The sequence below is a fragment of the Apodemus sylvaticus genome, chromosome 5 (assembly GCF_947179515.1).
Source record: "Apodemus sylvaticus chromosome 5, mApoSyl1.1, whole genome shotgun sequence".
Classification (NCBI taxonomy): domain Eukaryota; kingdom Metazoa; phylum Chordata; class Mammalia; order Rodentia; family Muridae; genus Apodemus; species Apodemus sylvaticus.
The window spans coordinates 5,842,053-5,864,416 of record NC_067476.1 but is presented as its reverse complement, the minus strand read 5'-3'; the positions used below and the strand labels follow the sequence as shown (position 1 = coordinate 5,864,416).

Genomic DNA, 22,364 nt, shown 5'->3' with positions numbered 1-22,364 from the left:
ATGGAAATGGACCTCCACATCACCCCATCAGAGTCTGAGGATGGAAATGGACCCCCACATCACCCTGTCAGGTCTGAGGATGGAAATGGACCTCCACATCACCCTGTCAGGTCTGAGGATGGAAATGGACCTCCACATCACCCTGTCAGAGTCTGAGGATGGAAATGGACCTCCATATCACCCTGTCAGGTCTGAGGATGGAAATGGACCCCCACATCACCCTGTCAGGTCTGAGGATGGATATGGACCTCCACATCACCCCATCAGAGTCTGAGGATGGAAATGGACCCCCCACATCACCCTGTCAGGTCTGAGAATGGAAATGGACCTCCACATCACCCCATCAGAGTCTGAGGATGGAAATGGACCCCCCACATCACCCTGTCAGGTCTGAGAATGGAAATGGACCTCCACATCACCCCATCAGAGTCTGAGGATGGAAATGGACCCCCACATCACCCTGTCAGGTCTGAGGATGGAAATGGACCTCCACATCACCCTGTCAGGTCTGAGGATGGAAATGGACCTCCACATCACCCTGTCAGGTCTGAGGATGGAAATGGACCTCCACATCACCCTGTCAGGTCTGAGGATGGAAATGGACCCCCACATCACCCTGTCATGTCTGAGGATGGAAATGGACCCCCACATCACCCTGTCAGGTCTGAGGATGGAAATGGACCTCCACATCACCCTGTCAGAGTCTGAGGATGGAAATGGACCCCCACATCACCCTGTCAGGTCTGAGGATGGATATGGACCTCCACATCACCCTGTCAGGTCTGAGGATGGAAATGGACCCCCACATCACCTTGTCATGTCTGAGGATGGAAATGGACCCCCACATCACCCTGTCAGGTCTGAGGATGGAAATGGACCTCCACATCACTCTGTCAGAGTCTGAGGATGGAAATGGACCCCCACACCACCCTGTCAGGTCTGAGGATGGATATGGACCTCCACATCACCCTGTCAGAATCTGAGGATGGAAATGGACCCTTACATCACCTTGTCAGAGATCTATGCAAAGATCCTAATGTAATTCCTAGAACTCTGAAATTGTTAGAGAAAATCAGGAAAGACCCTTCAAAAGTCTTAAAGAAATAAAGCCAAAGATTTATTTCTTTTTTTAATTGTATCTGAGTGTTTTTCCAAATAAATCTTGCATGTTATCAATAAAACTATGTAATCCTCATTTTTTTAAAAAAATTTTTAATCGATATATTTTTTATTTACATTTCAAATGATTTCCCCTTTTCAGGCCCCCCACTCCCTGCCTTTATATGTTACTTGACCTTTTTCTCTTATGGCTTTTAATATTCTTTCTTTGTTTAGTGCATTTGGTGTTTTGATTATTATGTGCTGTGAGGCATTTCTGTTCTGGTCCAATCTTTGTGGAGTTCTGTAGGCTTCTTGTATGTTCATGGGCATCTCTTTAGGGTAGGGAAGATTTCATCTACAATTTTGTTGAAGATATTTACTGGACCTTTAAGATGTAAATCATCAGTTTCTTCTATACCTATAATCCTTAGGTTTGGTCTTCTCATTGTGTCCTGGAGTTCCTGGATGTTTTGGGTTACAAGATTTTTGCATTTTGCATTTTCTTTGACTGTTGAAGCAATGTTTTCTATGGAATCTTCAGTATCTGAGATTCTTTCTTCTATCTTTTGTATTTCGTTGCTGATGCTTGCATCTATTACTTCTGAATTCTTTCCAAGGTTTTCTATCTTCAGAGATGTCTCACTTTGCGATTTCTTCATTAATTCTATTTTCAGTTTCAGATCCTGGATAGTTTTGTTCAGTTCCTTCACTAGTTTGTTTGCTTTTTCCTGGAATTCCTTAAGGAATTTTTGTGATTCCTCTTTAAGGGCTTCTACCTGCTGACCCATGTTCTCCTGTGTTTCTTTCAGGGATTTTTGTGATTCCTCCTTAAGGGCTTCTGCATGTTGGTCCACGTTCTCCCATAATTCACTGAGACACTGAGCTGAATGTAAGTGTATAGATGCCTTGGTCATTTCTGCTCAAGGACCAGCTAATGTTCTTCAATATTTACCTGGTTTCTGTGTTAGCGAAAAACCCAGGAGGTGTATGGTCCTGTCATTTGGGAGGTGTCTTTGGAGACACATTTGGTGATCCAGGGTTGTGTGTGTACAGAGTGTGCTTGAATTGACCTGTGTGTTCCCTGTTCAAGGACATCCTGAAAGAATGTCTGACTACTCACTATTTCTGCATCAGTGGGTTTCATTCTTCTCCTAGTGTGATTTGGAGCACACAGAGTGCATTAAAGATCATGGTCAGCTGAGTTTAAGGCTGCTGCCAGAACCACGTGTATTGGATTGAAAGGCTGTTCTGATCTAATTTTCTGGCACATTGTGTGTGTTAGGAAAAGCAGGAATGTACACTAATTAGAGTCATTTTTGTTCTCCTATATTCCAGGAAATAAGTCACATGTGTTTTGTTCAAGTAATATCTGGATGATTTCCCCATATAAACTTTTTCCCCAAAAATGTAAATGTGCACATACATATCTTTGCTTTTCCACTGGAGACTTTTAAAGGGATCCCGTGAACACATGACTCACTTGTTTCACAGGGTCAAAACACTATACAGGCATCTATTTTCTGATCACATAGAATTTGGTCCCAGTCTACTACAAGGATAACTTTAACCATCTTACCTACATAGTGACATACCTCATGGGTATGTGAGTTTGGGAGAGTTGCCCATGAAGTTGTGAGGCAATGGCTCCAGACTGGATTCCTTCTTCCTATCTCACTTACTCTAATTTCCACCTGTGAACAATTCCTGCCACAACGGGGGTCTTTGGGAGGATAATTTGCAAACTCTTTTTCTTTCTTCTCAGCAATCACACGACAAGTCCTGATGCGCATGTCTGTATTTAGTCTCAACTCACACAGCTCTGATGCTTTATTCTTTTCCTTTGCCGTGTTTTTTTCCCTAAAACCAGACATCTGGCAGGTTTCCCTTGCTCCTGGGAGTATTGGTCCCATCCTGAGAGTGGTGTTGTCCAGGTAGCAGGTAAGGGGTCATTACATGTGAAGCACATACTCTTATAGAACATACTATTGCATATCACATGCTTCTCTCTGATCTGTCATGTCTGAGGTTCTGAAGTCATAGTCAAACACCTATTTAAGAGAAAGGAGAGATAAACAGCTGAAGGGATAGTCAATTTATAGATCTGCACAGGTTTGACCTTGAGCCAATGTATCCCTGGCCTGAGTCTTCTCAGGTACTAGAAGACCCAAGAGCAAACTTGTTCTTCTGCTTGTAGTGAAAGCTACTTATTTCCTAAGACTTTATTTTACTTCTGCATTTGTAATGAAGAATTTCAATTCCATACTATCACTCTACTTGTCCTATAGGTCATTCTCTGGTTGGAAACTCACAATCTGTGAGATTGTATTAAATATTTATGGTGAATATAGGCCTGAACAGAGCAGAGATCTTTATCCTGTCTTGTGATTGTATAGATTGAATTGTTCCTCATTTTTCCTAACTTTCATGTCAGAATGTCCATGTAAGATATGACCACAGAGGCACTCTTTAGAGATCTCTGTCTCTTTCTGGTGTAAATAGAGTCCTGTGAATTATCTGGGGGCTCTAATATATAGAGTAACCTCTGCAGAGCAGATTCAGGAACCAGGAGCTGCTACCTGCCAGCTTCTGCACTTGAGTACAGAACTCCTTTTGTCAAGAGATCACAGTGCCCAGACTCTCTCCATGCTTTCTTTCAATAAACCTGGTCCCTATTCTGAGCACATGTGTGACAATCTAATGGGTTCCAGCTTTGTGTTAATCAGGTGAAGGCAGATGATCAGAGCTGAGCACAATCTTAGAGAAGGAATGAGGTATTTTGGCACACACAGGTCTTCATAGAGGGGCATCTCAGGACATCAAACACCACAGCATAATGCAAGCTGAGCATGTGTAGTGTGGACAGTACTCCTGTACCTTCACAAGCTTGGCTTAGTCTTTCAACTGTGTTCACTTCAGCAAAAACATTCCTTCACATGTTTGCCCCAGTAAAACACCATCCAACACAAGTGACTCTCCAAAGAATCCTTAAGTTTCCACTTGAGTCCCTTCTTCAGTTGGGCCAAGCCACTCTCTATTCTATAGCACATCTGGGCCCAGAAGACTGTAGGCAGACTGGGCAGAAGTTCACATAATATTTGTGGAGGGATGGAAGTACCTGCCTCCAGCCTCAGTTTCAGATTTAATGACCCCTCCATCTCCTCCTGGGTAGGGAATGGGCACATGGTAGAATATGGTCAGAAGAGTACAAATTAGAACAAAAATTCACATATGTAAATAAATATTCCACAACTACACTCATTACTCTCTGTGTTAACTGTAAAATTTTGGAAAATATAAAATAAAACAGTTAAAGTCACATCCTCACTGTGTCAACACATTCTCCTCTCCGCATTTCACACACAGTAAACATAAAGTCCTTAGATTGGTCCATAGCTTATTGATGTTTCTTCTCTCCTTTCTCTACCTGGCATATGGTATCTTCCTCTCCCTCCCCTCCCCTCCAGTCTGTTTCTGCCTCAGCCAGGATCCCGTTGGCTCTTCTAGTTTCTAATGAATATTCCTCCCTTCTGCAGCCTTCTTCTTCTTCTTCTTCTTCTTCTTCTTCTTCTTCTTCTTCTTCTTCTTCTTCTTCTTCTTCTTCTTCTTCTTCTTCTTCTTCTTCTTCTTCTTCTCCTTCTCCTCCTCCTCCTCCTCCTCCTCCTCCTCCTCCTCCTCCTCCTCCTCCTCCTCCTCCTCCTTCTTCCTCCTCCTTCTCCTCTTCCTCCTCCTCCTCCTTCTTCCTTCTCCTTCTCCTTCTCCTCCTCCTCCTCCTCCTTCTTCCTTCTCCTCCTCCTCCTCCTCCTCCTCCTCCTCCTTCTTCTTCTTCACCACCTTTTTTTGGTTCATTTCCTTCACTTCCTTCAATTATATTTCAATGCCTTCTTTGTGTAGCTGACTTGGGCATTTCCACTGAACCTCCCAATCCTTTGTTCCTTTAGTTGTCCCCAACTGATTCCATTTGGGATTCCAATGGCATGTGCCACACTTGTAATAATATGTAATTAAGAAATCCTGAATGGAACACACAGTAGACTGAGGAGGGACAGTTAATACAAGGAACAGTTAACAACACAAGTGTAAGGAGAGCTAGAGGCACAAACAGATGATTACAGGAGGTCAGTGGAGGAAATCATTCTGTTGTACTAGAATCCCTTACACATGGCTGGTTTCAGCATGGTGGAGAATTATTCCATCCTGGGTTCTTGGCCAAGTCACTTGTCAATTTAAATTTTATTTTTAGACTCATTGCATTCTTCCATAGAGACAATCACACATCTCTGCAAAGTCTCTTTTTACTTTCTATACATCTATGTCTTTGATTCCCTTTTATACCCTCACAGATGCAGTTGGAAATCACTATGCTGTTCCTTGCTCATCATGATAATAAGGGATCAATATCTGTTGCATTGAAAAAAAAAAACCTGACCCAATAAAAGTGGCGGAAAAAAAAGTTTTTTCTTCTTAAAACTTACAGTTCACAATCCATGATAGAAGTAAGCCAAGGGATGACTTAAGTCATCACCCTGGAGGTGAGAATAGAAGCAGAAACCAAGCAGGCAGAAGTGCTGCTCACTGAACTGCTTTCATGACCTGCCCAGCCTGCTTTAGTGTACTACCCAGTGCTATCTGCTGAAGGATGGTACAACTAACAATGACCTTTGCTCCTCCACATCATCTATTAATTAACAACAAGCTTTACAGACTTGGTTATATGTCACTCTGATGGAGGAAGTCCCTCAGTTGTGATTCCTTCTTCTCAGAGACATCTAGGCTTTGTCAAGCTGACATTAAAACAAAGCAACAGAATGAACCACTTATCAACTTGATGCACAAACACATCACTTTCTTTTCTCATTTGTTTCAAAGCAGAGAGGTTGACATTAATACTAACATATAAAACTGAAATGACAGAGTCCTGCAGTTTTTAAAAATTCCAACATTGTGAAAAAAATCAAATTGTCTTTAAATTTTTTATTTTTAATTTTTTGAGACAGGGTTTCTCTGTAAAGCCCCGTGTGTCTTGGAACTCACTCTGTAGACCAGAATGGCCTTAAACTCAGAAATCTGCATGTTTCTGCCTCCCAAGGGCTGGGATTAAAGGCATGCGCCACCACTGCCTGGCTCAAATTCTCTTTAAAAACCCAATGTCTCCTTCAAAATTCAAAGTCTCTCAACTGTGGGCTCTTACAAAATCATAAACAAGACACCACCCCAATAATTAAATACTTTTTGCTCAAAAGGGAAAGAAATAGTTGCACCTAAATGAAAGCACAACCAAACTTCAGCAGTGTAAAAGTGCTTGGTATCTGGGACAAACCTGTTATTCTCTGGGCTCTAAAGGTCCTAGGCAGATAGCACCTCTTCTCTGTCTTCTCCCCTCTACAGAACAAACAGCTCACTTCATAGGCTCAGGCCAGCCTCTGTCTCAAATCAGCTGCTCTAGACGTGAATACATAGGTACTGGTGTCTTTAAGGTCCTGGGGTCTCTATTGCAACTGCGACTACACTCCCCACAAACAGTCTCTGGCCTTCTTTCAGAGTCTCCAGCCCTGCCATATAATGCCATGACTCAGGCTCTCTCCATGACCTCTTCATACCTTTAATGCCAGCAGACTGGAGAGATGGCTCAGTGGTTAAGGACACTTACTGCTCTGGCAGTCATAATATTGGTGATTAATTCCCAGACCGCCATGGTAATAAAAACCCATTTCTAATTTTCTTTCCAGAGCATCTTATGCCCTCTTTTGTTGTCAGTGAGCACTATGCATTTACATGATGCGCAGACATATATGCAGACAAAACCCTCACGTGAAAAGTAAAATGAATAAGTGTCATTAATACGAGGGGAGGCCCTTGGCCCTGTGGAAACTTGATGCTAGGGGTGTGAAGCAGGAGTGGGTGAGTGAGTGGGTAGGTGTAGGGGGAAATATTTAAAATGAACCTCCCTGCTAACTCTCCGTGGCAGCGGCGGACAATGCTTCTGGATCCAGGCAGGGTCCCACTCCACGTGACCCAAGCTCCCGGGCAGTCCTGCTACCTGGCCATCTCTCCAGCAGAAATCCTCAGCTACCAGTGCAGTTCTTGCGTGTTTATCTCGCTTCTACCCAGTGCCCACTCATTCTAATTACCCAGTAAAGCATGACTCTTAATTAGATAAGCAATTGTACTTATGTATATGAAACTCCTAAATACAAGATGCCAGTTTACAATGATAAAAGTCTTATCCCAATTTTCTTTTTTTTATTTATTCGATATATTTTTTTATTTCCATTTCAAATGATTTCCCCTTTTCTGGCTCCCCACTCCCTGGAAGTCCCATAAGCCCTCTTCCCTCCCCCCTATTCCCCCATCCACCCCTTCCCACTTCCCTGTTCTGGTATTCCCTGTTGTGCTGCACCGAGTCTTTCCAGAACCAGGGGCCACTCCTCCGTTCTTCTTGGACATCATTTAATATGTGGATTATGTCTTGGGTATTCCACATTTCTAGGCTAATATCCATTTATCAGTGAGTGCATACCATGGTTGATCTTTTGAGACTGGGTTGCCTCATTTAGTATGATGTTCTCCAGCTCCATCCATTTGTCTAAGAATTTCATGAATTCGTTGTTTCTAATGGCTGAATAGTACACCATTGTGTAAATATACCACATTTTCTGTATCCATTCCTCCATTGAGGGACACCTGGGTTCTTTCCAGCTTCTAACTACTACAAATAGGGCTGCTATGAACATAGTGGAGCACATATCCTTATTGCATGCCGGGGAATACTCTGGGTATATGCCCAGGAGTGGTATAGCAGGGTCCTCCCGAAGTGTCATGTCCAGATTTCTGAGGAACCGCCAGACTGATTTCCAAAGTGGTTGTACCATCTTGCAAACTCACCAGCAGTGGAGGAGTGTTCCTCTTTCTCCACATCCTCGCCAACACTTACTGTCCCCTGAGTTTTTAACCTTAGCCATTCTGAGTGGTGTGAGGTGAAATCTCAGGGTTGTTTTGATTTGCATTTCCCTAATGATTAATGATGTTGAACATTTTTTAAGGTGCTTCTCAGCCATCCGAAGTTCTTCATGTGAAAATTCTTTGTTTAGCTCTGTACCCCATTTTTTAATAGCGTTATTCGGTTCTCTGGGGTCTACCTTCTTGAGTTCTTTGTATATATTTGATATTAGCCCTCTGTCGGATTTAGGGTTGGTGATGATCTTTTCCCAATTTGTTGGTTGCCGATTTGTCCTTTTGATGGTGTTCTTTGCCTTACAGAAACTTTGTAATTTTATGAGGTCCCATTTGTCAATTCTTGATCTTTGCCACCCCAGACGAGAAGACTCCATCTTCTCCTTATTCTTTGATTCTAAAGAGCACAGGCCCCACCCTTTCTGCTTTTAGGAATACAGACTTCTTGCTCAGTAGCACCTTGCATGCTGGGGTCAATGAATGGGTTATATTAGCCTGTCACCAAGTGCCAGGGCTTGTCAGAGAGTGGTCATTAATATTGTTTGTTATGTGGTGCTGTTCAACCTGGTTCCAAAGAGACACAAAGATACCATTGTAGGACCAGAACCTGTCTCCAGAGCCTGAGGCAGCTGGGTATTAGATCAGAACACTGAAAGCCCAGAAGTGCAGAGTTGGGAGGAAGAAGTCAGGGTTCCTGTTGGCAAGGGAGCTGGCCTGAGTCACAGAGAGGGTAAGCAGGACAGCTCATCTATGAAGTCTGGATGCAAGAGGACCTTGCCTTTGTGTGCTCCCTTTCCCCTTTTTTCAAAAGGGAACTAGACATTGGGTCATCTTGCTGGCTTGTCAGTGTTAAAAAAATGAGAGGGTAAACTTAGCCATAAGGCGTGGAAGGGGCTGCAATGGTTCAGTGTGCTAGGGCTCCACCAGTTCCTTCACCAGGCCCTTAGGTGTCCCCGAGGTCACACAGGTGGAAAACTGTGACCTATCATTTAGTGAATACATAATCATGACTCCCTGACTTGTAGCGAGAGCTTTTCCAGCTTCAGAATAATATTGTGACACACAGGACTCAAAGCCCTATTCCTCAGGAGCTTAGAATATAACAGAGGAGGTGGATTTTGGGTAGAGGTGAAGAAGCTAGATATCTGAGAGTAAGAAGTGCTCTCTAAGAGAGCACAGCTGGTGCTGGGTCCAGAATGCAGTGGTTTGGGTGAACTTGAGTGTGTCTAGGAGCCTCTTAGAACCAGAAAGCACCCCACCTAAGGATCCATCCATCTGCAGACACCAAATCCCGACACTATTGCTGATGCCAAGAAATGCTTGCTGACAGGAACCTGCTCCCTGTTCCCTGAGAGGTTCTACCAGAACTTGATCAATGATTCCTATAGCCAACCATCAGACAGCCCAGGGACTCCAATGTAAGAGCTAGGGAAGGAGGGAAGGAGCTCCAGGGGAGTGCAACCCTATAGGAAGAAAAATATCAACCAACCAGTCTACGCAGTGCTCCCAGAGGCTAAACTACCAACCAAAGAGTACACGCGGAGGGCTCCAGGGCTCCAGATACATATGTAGCCGAGGATGGCCTTATCTGACATCAGTGGGAGGGGAGGCCCTTAGTCCTGTTGAAGTTTGCTATCCCAGTGTAGCAGGAAGCTAGAGTGGTGAGGCAGGAGTTGTTGAGTGGGTAGAGGAGCACCCTCAGAGAGGCATAGGGGAGGGAGGAGGAGAGATGGGAGGGGGATTTTTGGAGGGGTAGCCAGGAAAAGGGCTATCATTTGAAATGTAAACAAATAAAATGATGAAAAAATTTCAAAAAAAGAAGAGTTATTATTTCAGGTGATCCTAAACCATCACACAGCGATAATATCCACATCTAGGGTGGGTCTTCCAGGCCTGGGAAGCAGTGGGTTGTGATCTTAGAACACAGTAGAAGCTCTAGAAATCAGCAGGACTCTGCATGATGGAGAAGCCAAGTCCCTTGCTGAGCAGCAGGAGCCAATGAAACACCATCAGAGAGTGGCTAGTTCATGGCTATCCCATAGCTGTCAGAAGCATGAGAACAGGGCTAGTGATGGCAAGGGAATTAATGCAGCCCTACCTTACTGGACCAGAGTGCAGACTGTGTCCCCACCCCACACCTCAGTCATTCATACTTTCTGGGCTTCTTCATGAGTAGCACCGTTAGACGGTGACAACACTGCAGATCTTTTGTCTGGAGGTGCCAGTGAATGATCACCAGCTCCCAACAGGAACAACATCCACTCCCATTATGAATATGGATTTGGCTGTGACAGATGGCCAGGAGGGGTGTGGCCAGTGCCATTTATGGCCATAAAGGGCATTGTCTGAGGACCCAACACAGCCTCATCGTGTCATGCCAGTGACCTGTGTTGTCTGAGAGCACACAGCCTGGAAATGAAATGCCTGCTCCTGACGGTCACACTGTTTGGCCTGTTGGCTATTCTACAGGCCCAGGACGACCTGCCCTTCCTCTCAGATGAAAATAAAGTGAGGCAGGGGGTGGTGGTGGTGTAGAGGTGTATGTGGAAGGCTTGAGTGTTGGCCAGTGTCTGAGGACTATGGCTAGCACCCATGAGGCTTTAATTCTCCTCACTCTGAGCAGAGAATGAGGTTCTCTAGCACATAGGACCTCCTGGTCCATAGAGTTGGAGCAGGGACGAGTCCTTGAGTAGTGATACTTAGAACCAGAAAGTCTCACTTGGCAGGACATTTATGTCTTGGTTCCTAGAATCCCAACCTTTTCCAGCTTTTGGAGATAGTCAATTTCCTTGTCTGCCGGGATACCAAATGCAGTTCTAGTCTAATTGTAAGGAGCATGTAGTTGGAGAGTGGAACTTTACTAACTCAGGGGAGCATCTTGGGCCCAGGTCTGTATATTCAGGCAGCACACCTATGGGCACCCTGGATGAGGCATGGGGCTGGGCAAGTATGGGCTCAGGAATCTGCCTTCTCCAGCTCTCAGGTGTCTGGTTCCTAAAGGCCACAGTGAGTCAAAGGAGACGGACAGAGGGGCAAACTGCGGCTGCGTTCCCTCACAGATTCACATGCCCTGAAGAAGGAATCTTGGAGCTCAGGAACACTTTCATGTGAGTGTCCCCATGCTTCTTCTCATCTTTCTCTCCTTTCCTCTACCTGTGTTTTGTATATTGATCAAAGGAAAACTTCTTCCTTGAAACGGCTACAGTATTAGCATCCTAAGACTTAGGAGGGGTTAATATGGGATTTCAGAAGTCATTGTGCTAAGGATAAACAAGGTGACCTCAGTGGAGAACAGACATGTGTTCTGAAAGAAGCTACAGGTTGGTTTCCTGTTTTCCAGGTCTGAGGGACAGTGTATTAAGACACTACTTCGTATGCAGAGAACAAAGGAGCCTGGTCAATATAGTACCTGTGAGTCTATGTCTCAGTATCGTCTCCTGTTGCTGTGATACACCAGTCTAATCAACACTGCTTAAGGGAGAAAGCGTTTACTTTAGCTCACAGTTAAAGGTTCAGTCCATAAGGGTGGGGTCATTTCAGGCAGCCTGAGCATGAAGCATCTGCTCATATTATGCCCATAGTCGGAAGAGATCAATAAATGCATTCATGGTGGTGTTCAGATGGCTTTCACCATTTTACACAATAAGGATCTGCTTACTTTTCAGAAATGTCTAAGCAATTAATTACCAGGTGATTTCAGAAGTTACAGGCTAGTTCATAGAAGAGGCCTCTAGATGGTACTGCCTACCTTCTGATAGGGAGACTGAAGCTTAAGATTTAGGAAGCAGGGCAGGGTAGATGCTAAGCTGCCAGTCAGACTCAGCATCCATCTTCCCTGACACACATGCACGGTCCTGATTCCATAGCTGGCAATGACACCTTTCCAGGGAAAACCTCTGTCTTGTGATAAAGTCACAGCAAGGCCTGGAGTTAGCTGGCTGGGTGCTCATGGGTCACTGTTAAAACTTTCTAGACTGTTCTTTAGTGTTGTCTGAGTTTGTCTTTGAAAACGACTCTATGGATCCACTTCTTTTTAATCTGCAGTTTTTGGTCATAACCTCTTCTACATCTACGAGCTGCCAGTAAAGGACCACTACATCATTTACATGGAAGGAGTTCTATTTGAGAAAAAATTCCAAGAAGGATACCTCATAGGTGAGGAACACCAGAGAACATAGCTCCTGCCCATGTTCCATACTACCTTTAGCTATTTGAATGCACAGCATAACATTCTATGGGTCAGCGTGCATGCTCTGAAGTGGGAAGTGGAGGTGTTCTATACACAACTTTCAGTGATATGAGCAGATATGGCCTTGAGCACTAAGCAATAGGACAGAAATCCTACCCAGTCACTTACTACATGTCACTTCCTGTCATGCCAGGTTTCATGCAGGCAGATCTCATTGATGTCCTAACAGAGACCTTTTATAGTCAATGTTCCCTAGAGACAGGAGGTAGACTAGTGACCTTGAAACAAAGGCTTCTTCCCTGGTTAGAATATGATGTTACTCTGCTTCTTAGGATGTCACCTATATTTTGGTCATACTGCGGCCTATGTATCAGTTATGCCCATTTCCTGAGAACAAACTGTCCTACTACCACCTATTTTGCATCTTCATGTTTGCTCTAAATTTTTCTCCTGTCTTGCTCCCATATACTCTAGCTTGAAGACTCTAGTTCTGGGCAGTCTTTTGTCAGTGGCTTCCAGTAGGGCTGTGTAGTAAGATGCCCTCATCTGCTTATCTGGCTTCTGCTCATAGGAAAGTGTCCAGAAGAAAACCTGGAGGCCTTGGAAGAATTTAAGGAATTCATACAACGCAAAGGACTTCTTCAAGAAAACATCATTGTTCCTGAACAGAGGGGTAAGAGGTGCTCTGCTGTGCCCCTCGCCCACGTCTCCTTGCTTCCCCCATGATATGAGGCCTCTTATGTAACCATGTGTCTTCCTTTACCAGTAGGCCCCTTCTTGTGATGTTAATCATGGAGCCATACATCCTGCATGTATAATCTGGGTCTTCATCCTGGACCCTCTCTTATATTTGATATATTTTTTCTTGCTTTTTCAGAACGCTGTGTTCCCATACATGATAGTGGTAAGTGACATTCTGAAGGAACAACTGAGAAAACTCAGATTCCTCAATTCCAGGATTGATGTTTCTATTTCGTTTTGACCATGCGCCATCCTCCTACTCTGAAGGGAATCTACCAGCAAGGAAGCAGTGCTCACACCAGGAGGTGTCCTCAGGCACAGTTTCCTGGATACTTAGAAAATCTATCTTTTCTTTTCCCAGAATCATTCCTACACCATGGTATCTCTACTTAATCTAATTCCATACCCATCAAACATGATTAAAGTTCTACAGAGTAAAGAAAGTCAGGAGAGTTCTGTGCCCATATGTTCTTAAGCTGGAACCCCCTCCCCCAGAAGCTTGACGAGAGGAACATCTTCAATATGCACCTAACTCCTAGGTGGCTATTTTCTGACTGTTTTCCCCATGGTAAATGGAGGGATCTTTCAGTTGTGTGTCTCTCTCTGTTACAGCCCACCAGGACCACAAATGCTGAACCATCTTTGCCACTAGGACACGGCCTTGACCTCACTGGACTACTCTTCCTTCTGGACCACATTCCATTGAGCTGCATTTCCTCAATGTGTCTTCCTTTGCCAGCAAGCCCCTTACTGTACTCTTACTGTGTGCATAATCTAGGTCTTCATCCTGGGCCCCCAGGTTCTTACTCCTTCCTTGATTAGTACTACCCATTGGCATTCCAGTCCTCCTTCTTTAGCTTTTATCTTTTGCTCCCAGGCCCATCTGAATCCAATAAAGCATTTAGTAATTTTTCTGAGTTCTGCTTGTATGGTGGCAGGCCTTCTCAGTCCAAAAGGTTAAGGAAATATTGGAATTAGACACCCAGATATTGGATACCACATACCCAGTAGCTCACTACCCAGCAGTCCTGTGATATCTTGGAAGTTCAAGTGATATGTGGCCAATGTCAAGTAGCTTCATAAGATGTCTGACACTGGTCTAGGAGAATTTGGGTAGCCTCTAGGTTAAGCAGGACTGAATGATGGTCTTGGGGTTGCAAATATCTGCAAATATCTTCCTACAGAGATCTTGTTGCATTCAGGAAATTTATAGAATCTTGGGAAGGACCTAGCTTTGAATAACCTAGGAGCAGTGGCATGGGTGAAGCGAGGAAGATTGCCGGACCTTCCTTACCATGCTCAAGCAATGCAGACCTGGATGCAGCTCTCTGAGTAATTTTAATCACCTTGGCTTTTCTGTGTTTGGTCAGTATTCAAGGTCTTGGTTGACACTGTCCTGGGGGACATGGTGGGAGAACAGTAATGAACTGTTGGGTCAGTACTTTGAATGATCAAGATAGACCCAAAACTTGTCTATCTACTGGAACACGGATTCCTGTAGGATAAGTGTGCAACATCAATTTTCCCTGAGAAGCTGTAATGGCTCTCAGATAAGCATTAGAAGTAACCCTTCAGCCCAACTCCTGTTGTTCTTTCCTTGCCTCTTCCATGAGGTCATGGTCCTTTCCACATGGTTATCTGGAAAGGGAGTCAACCCTTCAGGTACCCCCTGGAGCCTGAAGCAGCAGGGACAAGTTGCAGAGAAGGAGTAGCCAGAAAATTATAAAGCTGATGAACACTGTGTGCATCTCTGTTGTATGAGATCCAAGTATATTACGAAAGTATTGATGATCTCCTTGTAAAAATATAAAAACGAAGTGGAAGTATTTTGCTGAACTTGGAATAAAAAGTGAGTTTCATGGTATCAATGCATAGGGTGAAAAGTCTTATATGCAAAATAGATTTTACTGTACTGAATTAGGTGTCATGCTTTTAAAAGTTAGTGTTTAACTGGTAGAGTGATGCATACCTTTAATCTCAGCACTTTGGAAAAGAAGCAGGATGATCTCTCTGAGTTTGAGACAAGTCTAGTCTACATGCCAATTTCCAGGACAGCCAGGCTTACATTGGGAGACCCTGTCTCAAAACAAATTACCCAAGTCTTAGTATTGGTCTAAAACAGTTGAGTTTTCATTAGCTTTTTATTTCAATGCATGCTTCCAGTCCGCATTTTATACATTTTAGTCTGTGTTACCTGTACAGTTTTGTTTCCCAAATATTTCTTTGTGGTGTCATTCATAGGCAAATCTTTTCCAAATTTTACCTAGAGAGAATCATCTAGACTATCCCTTGGGACCCGTGCAATGTTGTATGACTTATCCTGGAGATAATGTGTGTGTCTATTCATTCCAGACTGGGAAATGACAATAAACAAGGAATCCATTTCACCCAAGTCTATCCAGCTGGCCCACTGAATTTATTAGGAGAGTGTGAGAGGCTAGTCTGAGGCGTGTACATGGCTCAGGAGGCTGCATCACCAAAAGATCCTTGGCCATTGGTGATGCTTCATGAAAGCTAAGTAGCTTGGTCTTCCTCCACCAAACCCTGGCTGCTTCACTAAAGGATCTCCTCTTTCTTTGAATTGCTTATTGCTTATATAATCTTGGTGATAGGGGAAGGTCATGAATCATGTAGATTTTTTATGAGTTTTGTGGACCTTCTGCAATTCTCTCTATAGTGGAATATTTCAATTTCAAAGAAATAGGTATACATCACTCAACCCCTTCCTATGGCTCTTACACTTCTGCTCAGTCTTCTCTAAAGTTCACTGAGCCTTAGCAGGCGGTAAAATAGAAGACAGATTTTCTTTCATATATTGTAACAGTTATATATCCTCAGTAATTTGGTCATGGATGAGTCTTTTCAGTAACCAGTACCAACTGAAAGAAAAAAAGTTTTCCTTTGTGACTGAGGCTGTACAGAACATGAACACACATGCTTAGAAGACTTTTTTTTCCAAGAAAATGATTGTATTTTAACCCAATAAGCACCTCATTGAGGTTTTGACTTCAGTGGGTGCAAGTTTTTGTTCTTGCTACTGAACTGAGTAAGAGTTCCCTCCAGTGAAGTGATTTCATTCAATTGGAAAGTCTTAGGTTGTATCCACCACAGCATTGCCACTGCAGCACCACCAGAAAAATGATGCCTCACTTGATGGTAGTGAGGGGCAGGCAAGTTGTCCATAACAAAGCAGGGCAGCAGGTGATAATTCTCCTGCATTAGCTTACACAGCATCCTCTTGGACTGAAAGAGTCAACCAATTGGAGGATCTTCCAGATTCAGGAACTGAACCATGACTCCAAGTTAAAATTCTACAGAGTTTTTAAGCCCCAAATCCCACAAACATCTGAGCCAAGTTATTTTGCCAATCTGGATTTAGGGATAGGGGAATTCCAGTGGGAACATGTCTTTGTTGTACACGTATCCTGCTCCCATTGGTTGCTATATTCAATTATGGCAGGACACTGGCCTCGTCTAAATTCATGTCCTAATTTGTCTGCCATGATGGGACTTGTCTAACATTTATGTCTTAATTTGCCAATCAGGATGTCAGTAACCCACACACATGTCTCTGCCAAGTAGGATGTCAGTTCCCAGGGTGGTCTTGGAAATTTAAACTTTACTTGACCATTACTCAAAATGGAATACTTATTCCAAGTAGTTTCTTATATTGGTGCAAGTGTCACTTTTATATTGAGGTCGATCTTAGAGGCAGCCTATAACATAAATGTTTATATATAGGTGCAGGAAGTACTGTTGGGTGGTTTGGATCTAAGCTTATTGTGGGCAACTATACAAAACAGTTCTTTGGTGATTGGTTTCTACAGGCAGAGAAAATAACAGAATATGTAGTCAATCTTGGCAGTAGAAAGCTTCCTAGTTACAGCAGAAATTTATAAGAAGGTTTCCTTATAACGGACTAACCAGGTAACTGTTATCTAGGCCTTAACATTTTACCTAGGTCCCAACATTACTTGTTTTCTCTATCATCTGCCTTTTGACTAGGATAAGGTGGGATCTCAGTGCTCACTTTCTTGACTGTGAATAATGATGCACTCTGTTTTATATTATTATTTATGCTTCAGCATCAAAATGCTGTTCATTTCAAACTCCCATTTACTTATTGGACGGTGGTTTAGGTGCTCTCCCAGAGGCTAGCCAACTCCGTAGGCCATTGTTCACTCACATTGTGAACAATTGAACAATGTGTTCAATCACATTGCTGCTTTCTAATTCCATGCAATCCCATTTGTCAAACCTCTTGACTTTATTTCCAGAAATTCCACCCTTGAAGTATCTGCACTTCAGTTTCTCTAACATTCTCAGAGTTTCATCTCCTACATTAAGATCTCTGATTGTTTTGCATTGATTTTTCACAGGGTGAAGTAGTGACCTAACTCCAATCTTGAACCTGGCTTTCAGGTCTCCATCAGCATCTGTTGAAGAGATTTTCTTTCTCAGATGTAACTTTTTGACATGATTTAGAGAATCAGATGGTCCCAAGTGTGTAGCTCCATCCCTACACCCTCTATTCTTTTTCTTTGATCCAGGTTTCTATTTGCTGCCAATACCACATGCTTTCATTACTGCATTGTAACTTGGAGTCTACAGTAAGACACTCTGACATAGTTCCTTTTCCTAAGGTTGCCTTTGTTTATTTGAAGTCTTTTGTACTTTCACATAATTCAAGGGCTACATTTTGTCTTTATGTAGGGTATTGTCATTTTTTTATGTAGACTGTGTGGAATCTGTAGACTGTATTTTATAATGTCGAAACTTTCACAGTATTAGTTTTACTCACCTCTGAGCAAAGGACTCTGTCCTTTTTATAATCTTCCTCATTGTCCTCCCTTCCCTTCTCTTTCTCCTCTTTATACCCTGAGTATGGACAGTGCTGTGTATGTGTGCATAGGTATAAGGCAATGCAATTCAGTATAGGAAACCAACCATGGGCAAACTCTTCTAAAGAAAATTTACTCTAACTCAGCAGCCATGCCCTGACACAGACTTCTTTGCTTTTCTTGTTTACAGCTCCTAAATCCTTCCTAATTTCTAAAAGCCTAAGACTCACATACTCAGAGTTTTCATTATGATACCTCACTTTTGGTACCAATTTCCTGTGTTAATTTCTCATTTGGAAAAATGCACAACAGAAATAACACAATGTAGGAGGAATTTCTTTTTTTTCTTTTTTTTTATTCGATGTATTCTTTATTTACATATCAAATGATTTCCCCTTCTCTCGGTCCCCACTCCTCGCAAGTCCCATAAGCCCTTTTCCCTCCCCCTGTTCCTCCATCTACTCCTTCCCATTTCCTTGTTCTAGTATTCCCCTATACTGTTACATTGAGTCTTTCCAGAACCAGGGGCCACTCCTCTGTTCTTTTTGGACATCATTTAATATGTGGATTATTTCTTGGGTATTCCAAGTTTCTAGGTTAATATCCACTTATCAGTGAGTGCATACCATGATTGATCTTTTGAGACTGGGTTACCTTACTTAGTATGATGTTCTCCAGCTCCATCCATTTGTCTACGAATTTCATGAATTCATTGTTTCTAATGGCTGAATAGTACTCCATTGTGTAAATATGCCACATTTTTTGCATCCATTCCTCCGTTGAGAGACACCTGGGTTCTTTCCAGCTTCTGGCTACTACAAATAGGGGTGCTATGAACATAGTGGAGCATGTGTCCTTATTACATGCTGGGGAATCCTCTGGGTATATGCCCAGGAGTGGTATAGCAGGGTCCTCCTGAAGTGCCATGCCCAGTGTTTTCTGAGGAACCTCGAGACTGATTTCCAAAGTGGTTGCACCATCTTACAATTCCACCAGCAGTGGAGGAGTGTTCCTTTTTGTCCACATCCTTGCCAGCACCTGCTGTCTCCTGAGTTTTTGACCTTAGTCATTCTGACTGGTGTGAGGTGAAATCTCAGGGTTGTTTTGATTTGCATTTCCCTAATGATTAATGATGTTGAACATTTCTTAAGGTGTTTCTCAGCCCTCCGAAGTTCTTCATGTGAAAAATCTTTGTTTAGCTCGGTACCCCACTTTTTAATGGGGTTATTTGGTTCTCTAGGTTCTACCTTCTTGAGTTCTCTGTATATATTAGATATTAGCCCTCTGTCAGATTTAGGGTTGGTGAAGATCCTTTCCCAATCTGTTGGTTGACATTTTGTCCTTTTGACAGTGTCCTTTGCCTTACAGAAACTTTGTAGTTTTATGAGGTCCCATTTGTCATTCTTGATCTTAGAGCATAAGCTCTTGGTGTTCTATTCAGGAACTTTTCCCCTGTGCCCATGTCCTCAAGGGTCTTCCCCAGTTTCTTTTCGATTAGTTTCAGTGTGTCAGGTTTTATGTGTAGGTCCTTGATCCATTTGGAGTTGAGCTTAGTACAAGGAGATAAGAATGGATCGATTCGCATTCTTCTGCATGCTGACCTCCAATTGAACCAGCACCATTTGTTGAAAAGATTATCTTTTTTCCACTGGATGCTTTCAGCTCCTTTGTTGAAGATCAAGTGACCATAGGTGTGTGGGTTCATTTCTCTTCAATCCTATTCCATTGATCCGCTTGCCTGACATTGTACCAATACCATGCAGTTTTTATCACTATTGCTCTGTAGTAAAGTTTGAGGTCTGGGATACTGAATCCCCCTGAAGTTCTTTTACTGTTGAGAATAGTTTTAGCTATCCTGGGTTTTTTGTTATTCCAGATGAATTTGAGCATTGCTCTTTCTAACTCTATGAAGAACTGAGTTGGGATTTTGATGGGGATTGCATTGAATCTGTAGATTGCCTTTGGCAATATGGCCATTTTAATTATATTAATCCTGCCAATCCATGAGCATGGAAGATTTTTCCATTTTCTGAGATCTTCTTCAATTTCCTTCTTCAGAGATCTGAAGTTCTTGTCATATAGGTCTTTCACTTGTTTGGTTAGAGTCACCCCAAGATACTTTATGCTGTTTGTGGCTATTGTGAAGGGTGTCATTTCCCTAATTTCTTTCTCAGTCTGTTTATCCTTTGAGTTTATAAAGGCTACTGATTTGCTTGAGTTGATTTTGTAGCCAGCTACTTTGCTGAAGTTGTTTAGCAGCTGTAGGAGTTCTCTAGTAGAGTTTTTTGGGTCACTTAAGTATACTATCATATCATCTGCAAATAGTGATAGTTTGACTTCTTCCTTTCCAATTTGTATCCCTTTGACCTCCATATGTTGTCTAATTGCTCTAGCTAGGACTTCAAGAACTTTATTGAAAAGATATGGAGAGAGGAGGCAGCCTTGTCTAGTCCCTGATTTTAGTGGGATTGCTTCAAGTTTCTCTCCATTTAGTTTGATGTTGGCTACCGGTTTGCTATATATTGCTTTTACTATGTTTAGATATAGGCCTTGAATTCCTGTCCTTTCCAAGACTTTTAGCATGAAAGGATGCTGAATTTTGTCAAAAGCCTTTTCAGCATCTAATGAAATGATTATGTGGTTTTTTTTCTTTGAGTTTGTTTATGTAGTGGATTGCATTGATGGATTTCCTTATATTGAACCATCCCTGCATCCCTGGGATGAAGCCTACTTGATCCTGGTGGATGATCGTTTTGATGTGTTCTTGGATTCAGTGGGCAAGAATTTTATTGAGTATTTTTGTATCGATATTCATAAAGGAAACTGGCCTGAAATTCTCTTTCTTGTTGGATCTTTGTGTGGTTTTGGTATCAGTGTAATTGTGGCATCGTAGAAGGAGTTGGGTAGTGTTCCTTCTGTTTCTATTTTGTGGAATAGTTTGAAGAGTATTGGTGTTAAGTCTTCTTTGAAGGTCTGATAGAATTCTGCACTGAAACCATCTGGGCCTGTGCTTTTTTTGGTCGGAAGGCTATCTATGACCCCTTCTATTTCTTTAGGGGTTATGGGTCTGTTTAGATGATCTATTTGATCCTGGTTTAATTTTGGTATTTGGTATCTGTCTAAGAAATTGTCCATTTCCCCCAGATTCTCCAGTTGTGTTGAGTACAGGCTTTTGTAGTAGGATCTGATGATTTTTTGAATTTCCTCAGTTTCTGTTGTAATATCTCCGTTTTCATTTCTAATTTTGTTAATTTGTATACTTTCTCTGTGCCCTTTGGTTAGTCTGGCTAAGGGTTTATCTATCTTGTTGATTTTTTTCAAAGAACCAGCTCCTGGTTTTGTTGATTCTTTGTATGGTTCTCTTGGTTTCTATTTGATTGATTTCAGCTCTGAGTTTGATGATTTTCTGTCTTCTCTTCCTCCTGGGTGAATTAGCTTCTTTTTGTTCCAGGGCTTTCAGTTGTTCCGCTAATCTTCTAGTGTATGCTCTCTCGAATTTCTTTTTGGAGGCACTCAAAGCTATGAATTTTCCTCTTAGCACTGCTTTCATTGTGTCCCATAGATTTGTGTATGTTGTGCCTTCAATTTCGTTAAATTCTAAAAAATCTTTGATTTCTTTCTTTATTTCTTCTTTTACCAAGGTATCATTGAGTATTGTTCAGTTTCCATGTATATGTGGGCTTTCTGTTGTTTTTATTGTTATTAAATACCACTTTTACTCCATAGTGATCTGATAGGAGGCATGGGATTATTTCAATCTTCTTATATTTGTTGAGGTCTGTCTTGTGACCAACTGTATGATCGATTTTGGAGAAGGTACCGTGAGGTGCTGAGAAAAAGGTATATTCTTTTGCTTTGGGATGAAAAGTTCTATATATATCTATTAAATCCAATTGGTCCAAAGCTTCAATTAGTTTCACTGTCTCCCTGTTTGGTTTCTGTTTTCCTGATCAGTCCATTGATGAGAGTGGAGTGTTGAAGTCACCCACAATTATTGTGTTAGGTGCAATGTGTGCTTTGAGCTTTAGTAAAGTTTCTTTTATGAATGAGGGCGCCCTCGTATTTGGAGCATAGATGTTCAGGACTGAGAGTTCTTCTTGTTGGATTTTTCCTTTGACCAGCAAGAAGTGACCTTTTGTGTCTCTTTTGATGACATTAGGTTGAAAGTCAATTTTATCTGATATTAGAACGGCAACTCCGGCTTGTTTCCTGAGACCATTTGCTTATAGAATTGTCTTCCAGCCTTTTACTCTAAGGTAGTTTTTGTCTTTGACACTGAGGTGTGTTTCCTGTATGCAGCAAAATGTAGGGTCCTGTTTATGTAACCAGTCTGTTAGTCTATGTCTTTTTATTGGGGAATTGAGTCTATTGATGTTAAGAGATATTAAGGAGTAGTGGTTATTGCTTCCCATCATTTTTGATGTTAATTTTATACTTGTGTGGTTATCTTATTTTGGGTTTGATGAAAGAAGCTTAATATCCTGCTTTTTCCAGGGTATAGTTTCCCTTGTTGTAATGGTGTTTTCCCCCTATTATCCTTT

The 22,364-nt window shown here is 42.3% G+C and overlaps 1 protein-coding gene across 1 annotated transcript; it reads left to right on the top strand.

The window, feature by feature from the left end:
• Positions 1-10,467: 10,467 nt before the first annotated feature.
• On the top strand, positions 10,468-13,617 carry LOC127684742 (vomeronasal secretory protein 2-like). The gene is made up of 7 exons (XM_052181611.1): positions 10,468-10,560; positions 11,029-11,159; positions 11,393-11,463; positions 12,097-12,207; positions 12,813-12,914; positions 13,119-13,145; positions 13,595-13,617. The coding sequence occupies exons 1-7, from the start codon at positions 10,468-10,470 to the stop codon at positions 13,615-13,617; spliced, it is 558 nt and encodes a 185-aa protein (XP_052037571.1).
• The last annotated feature ends 8,747 nt before the right edge of the window (positions 13,618-22,364 follow it).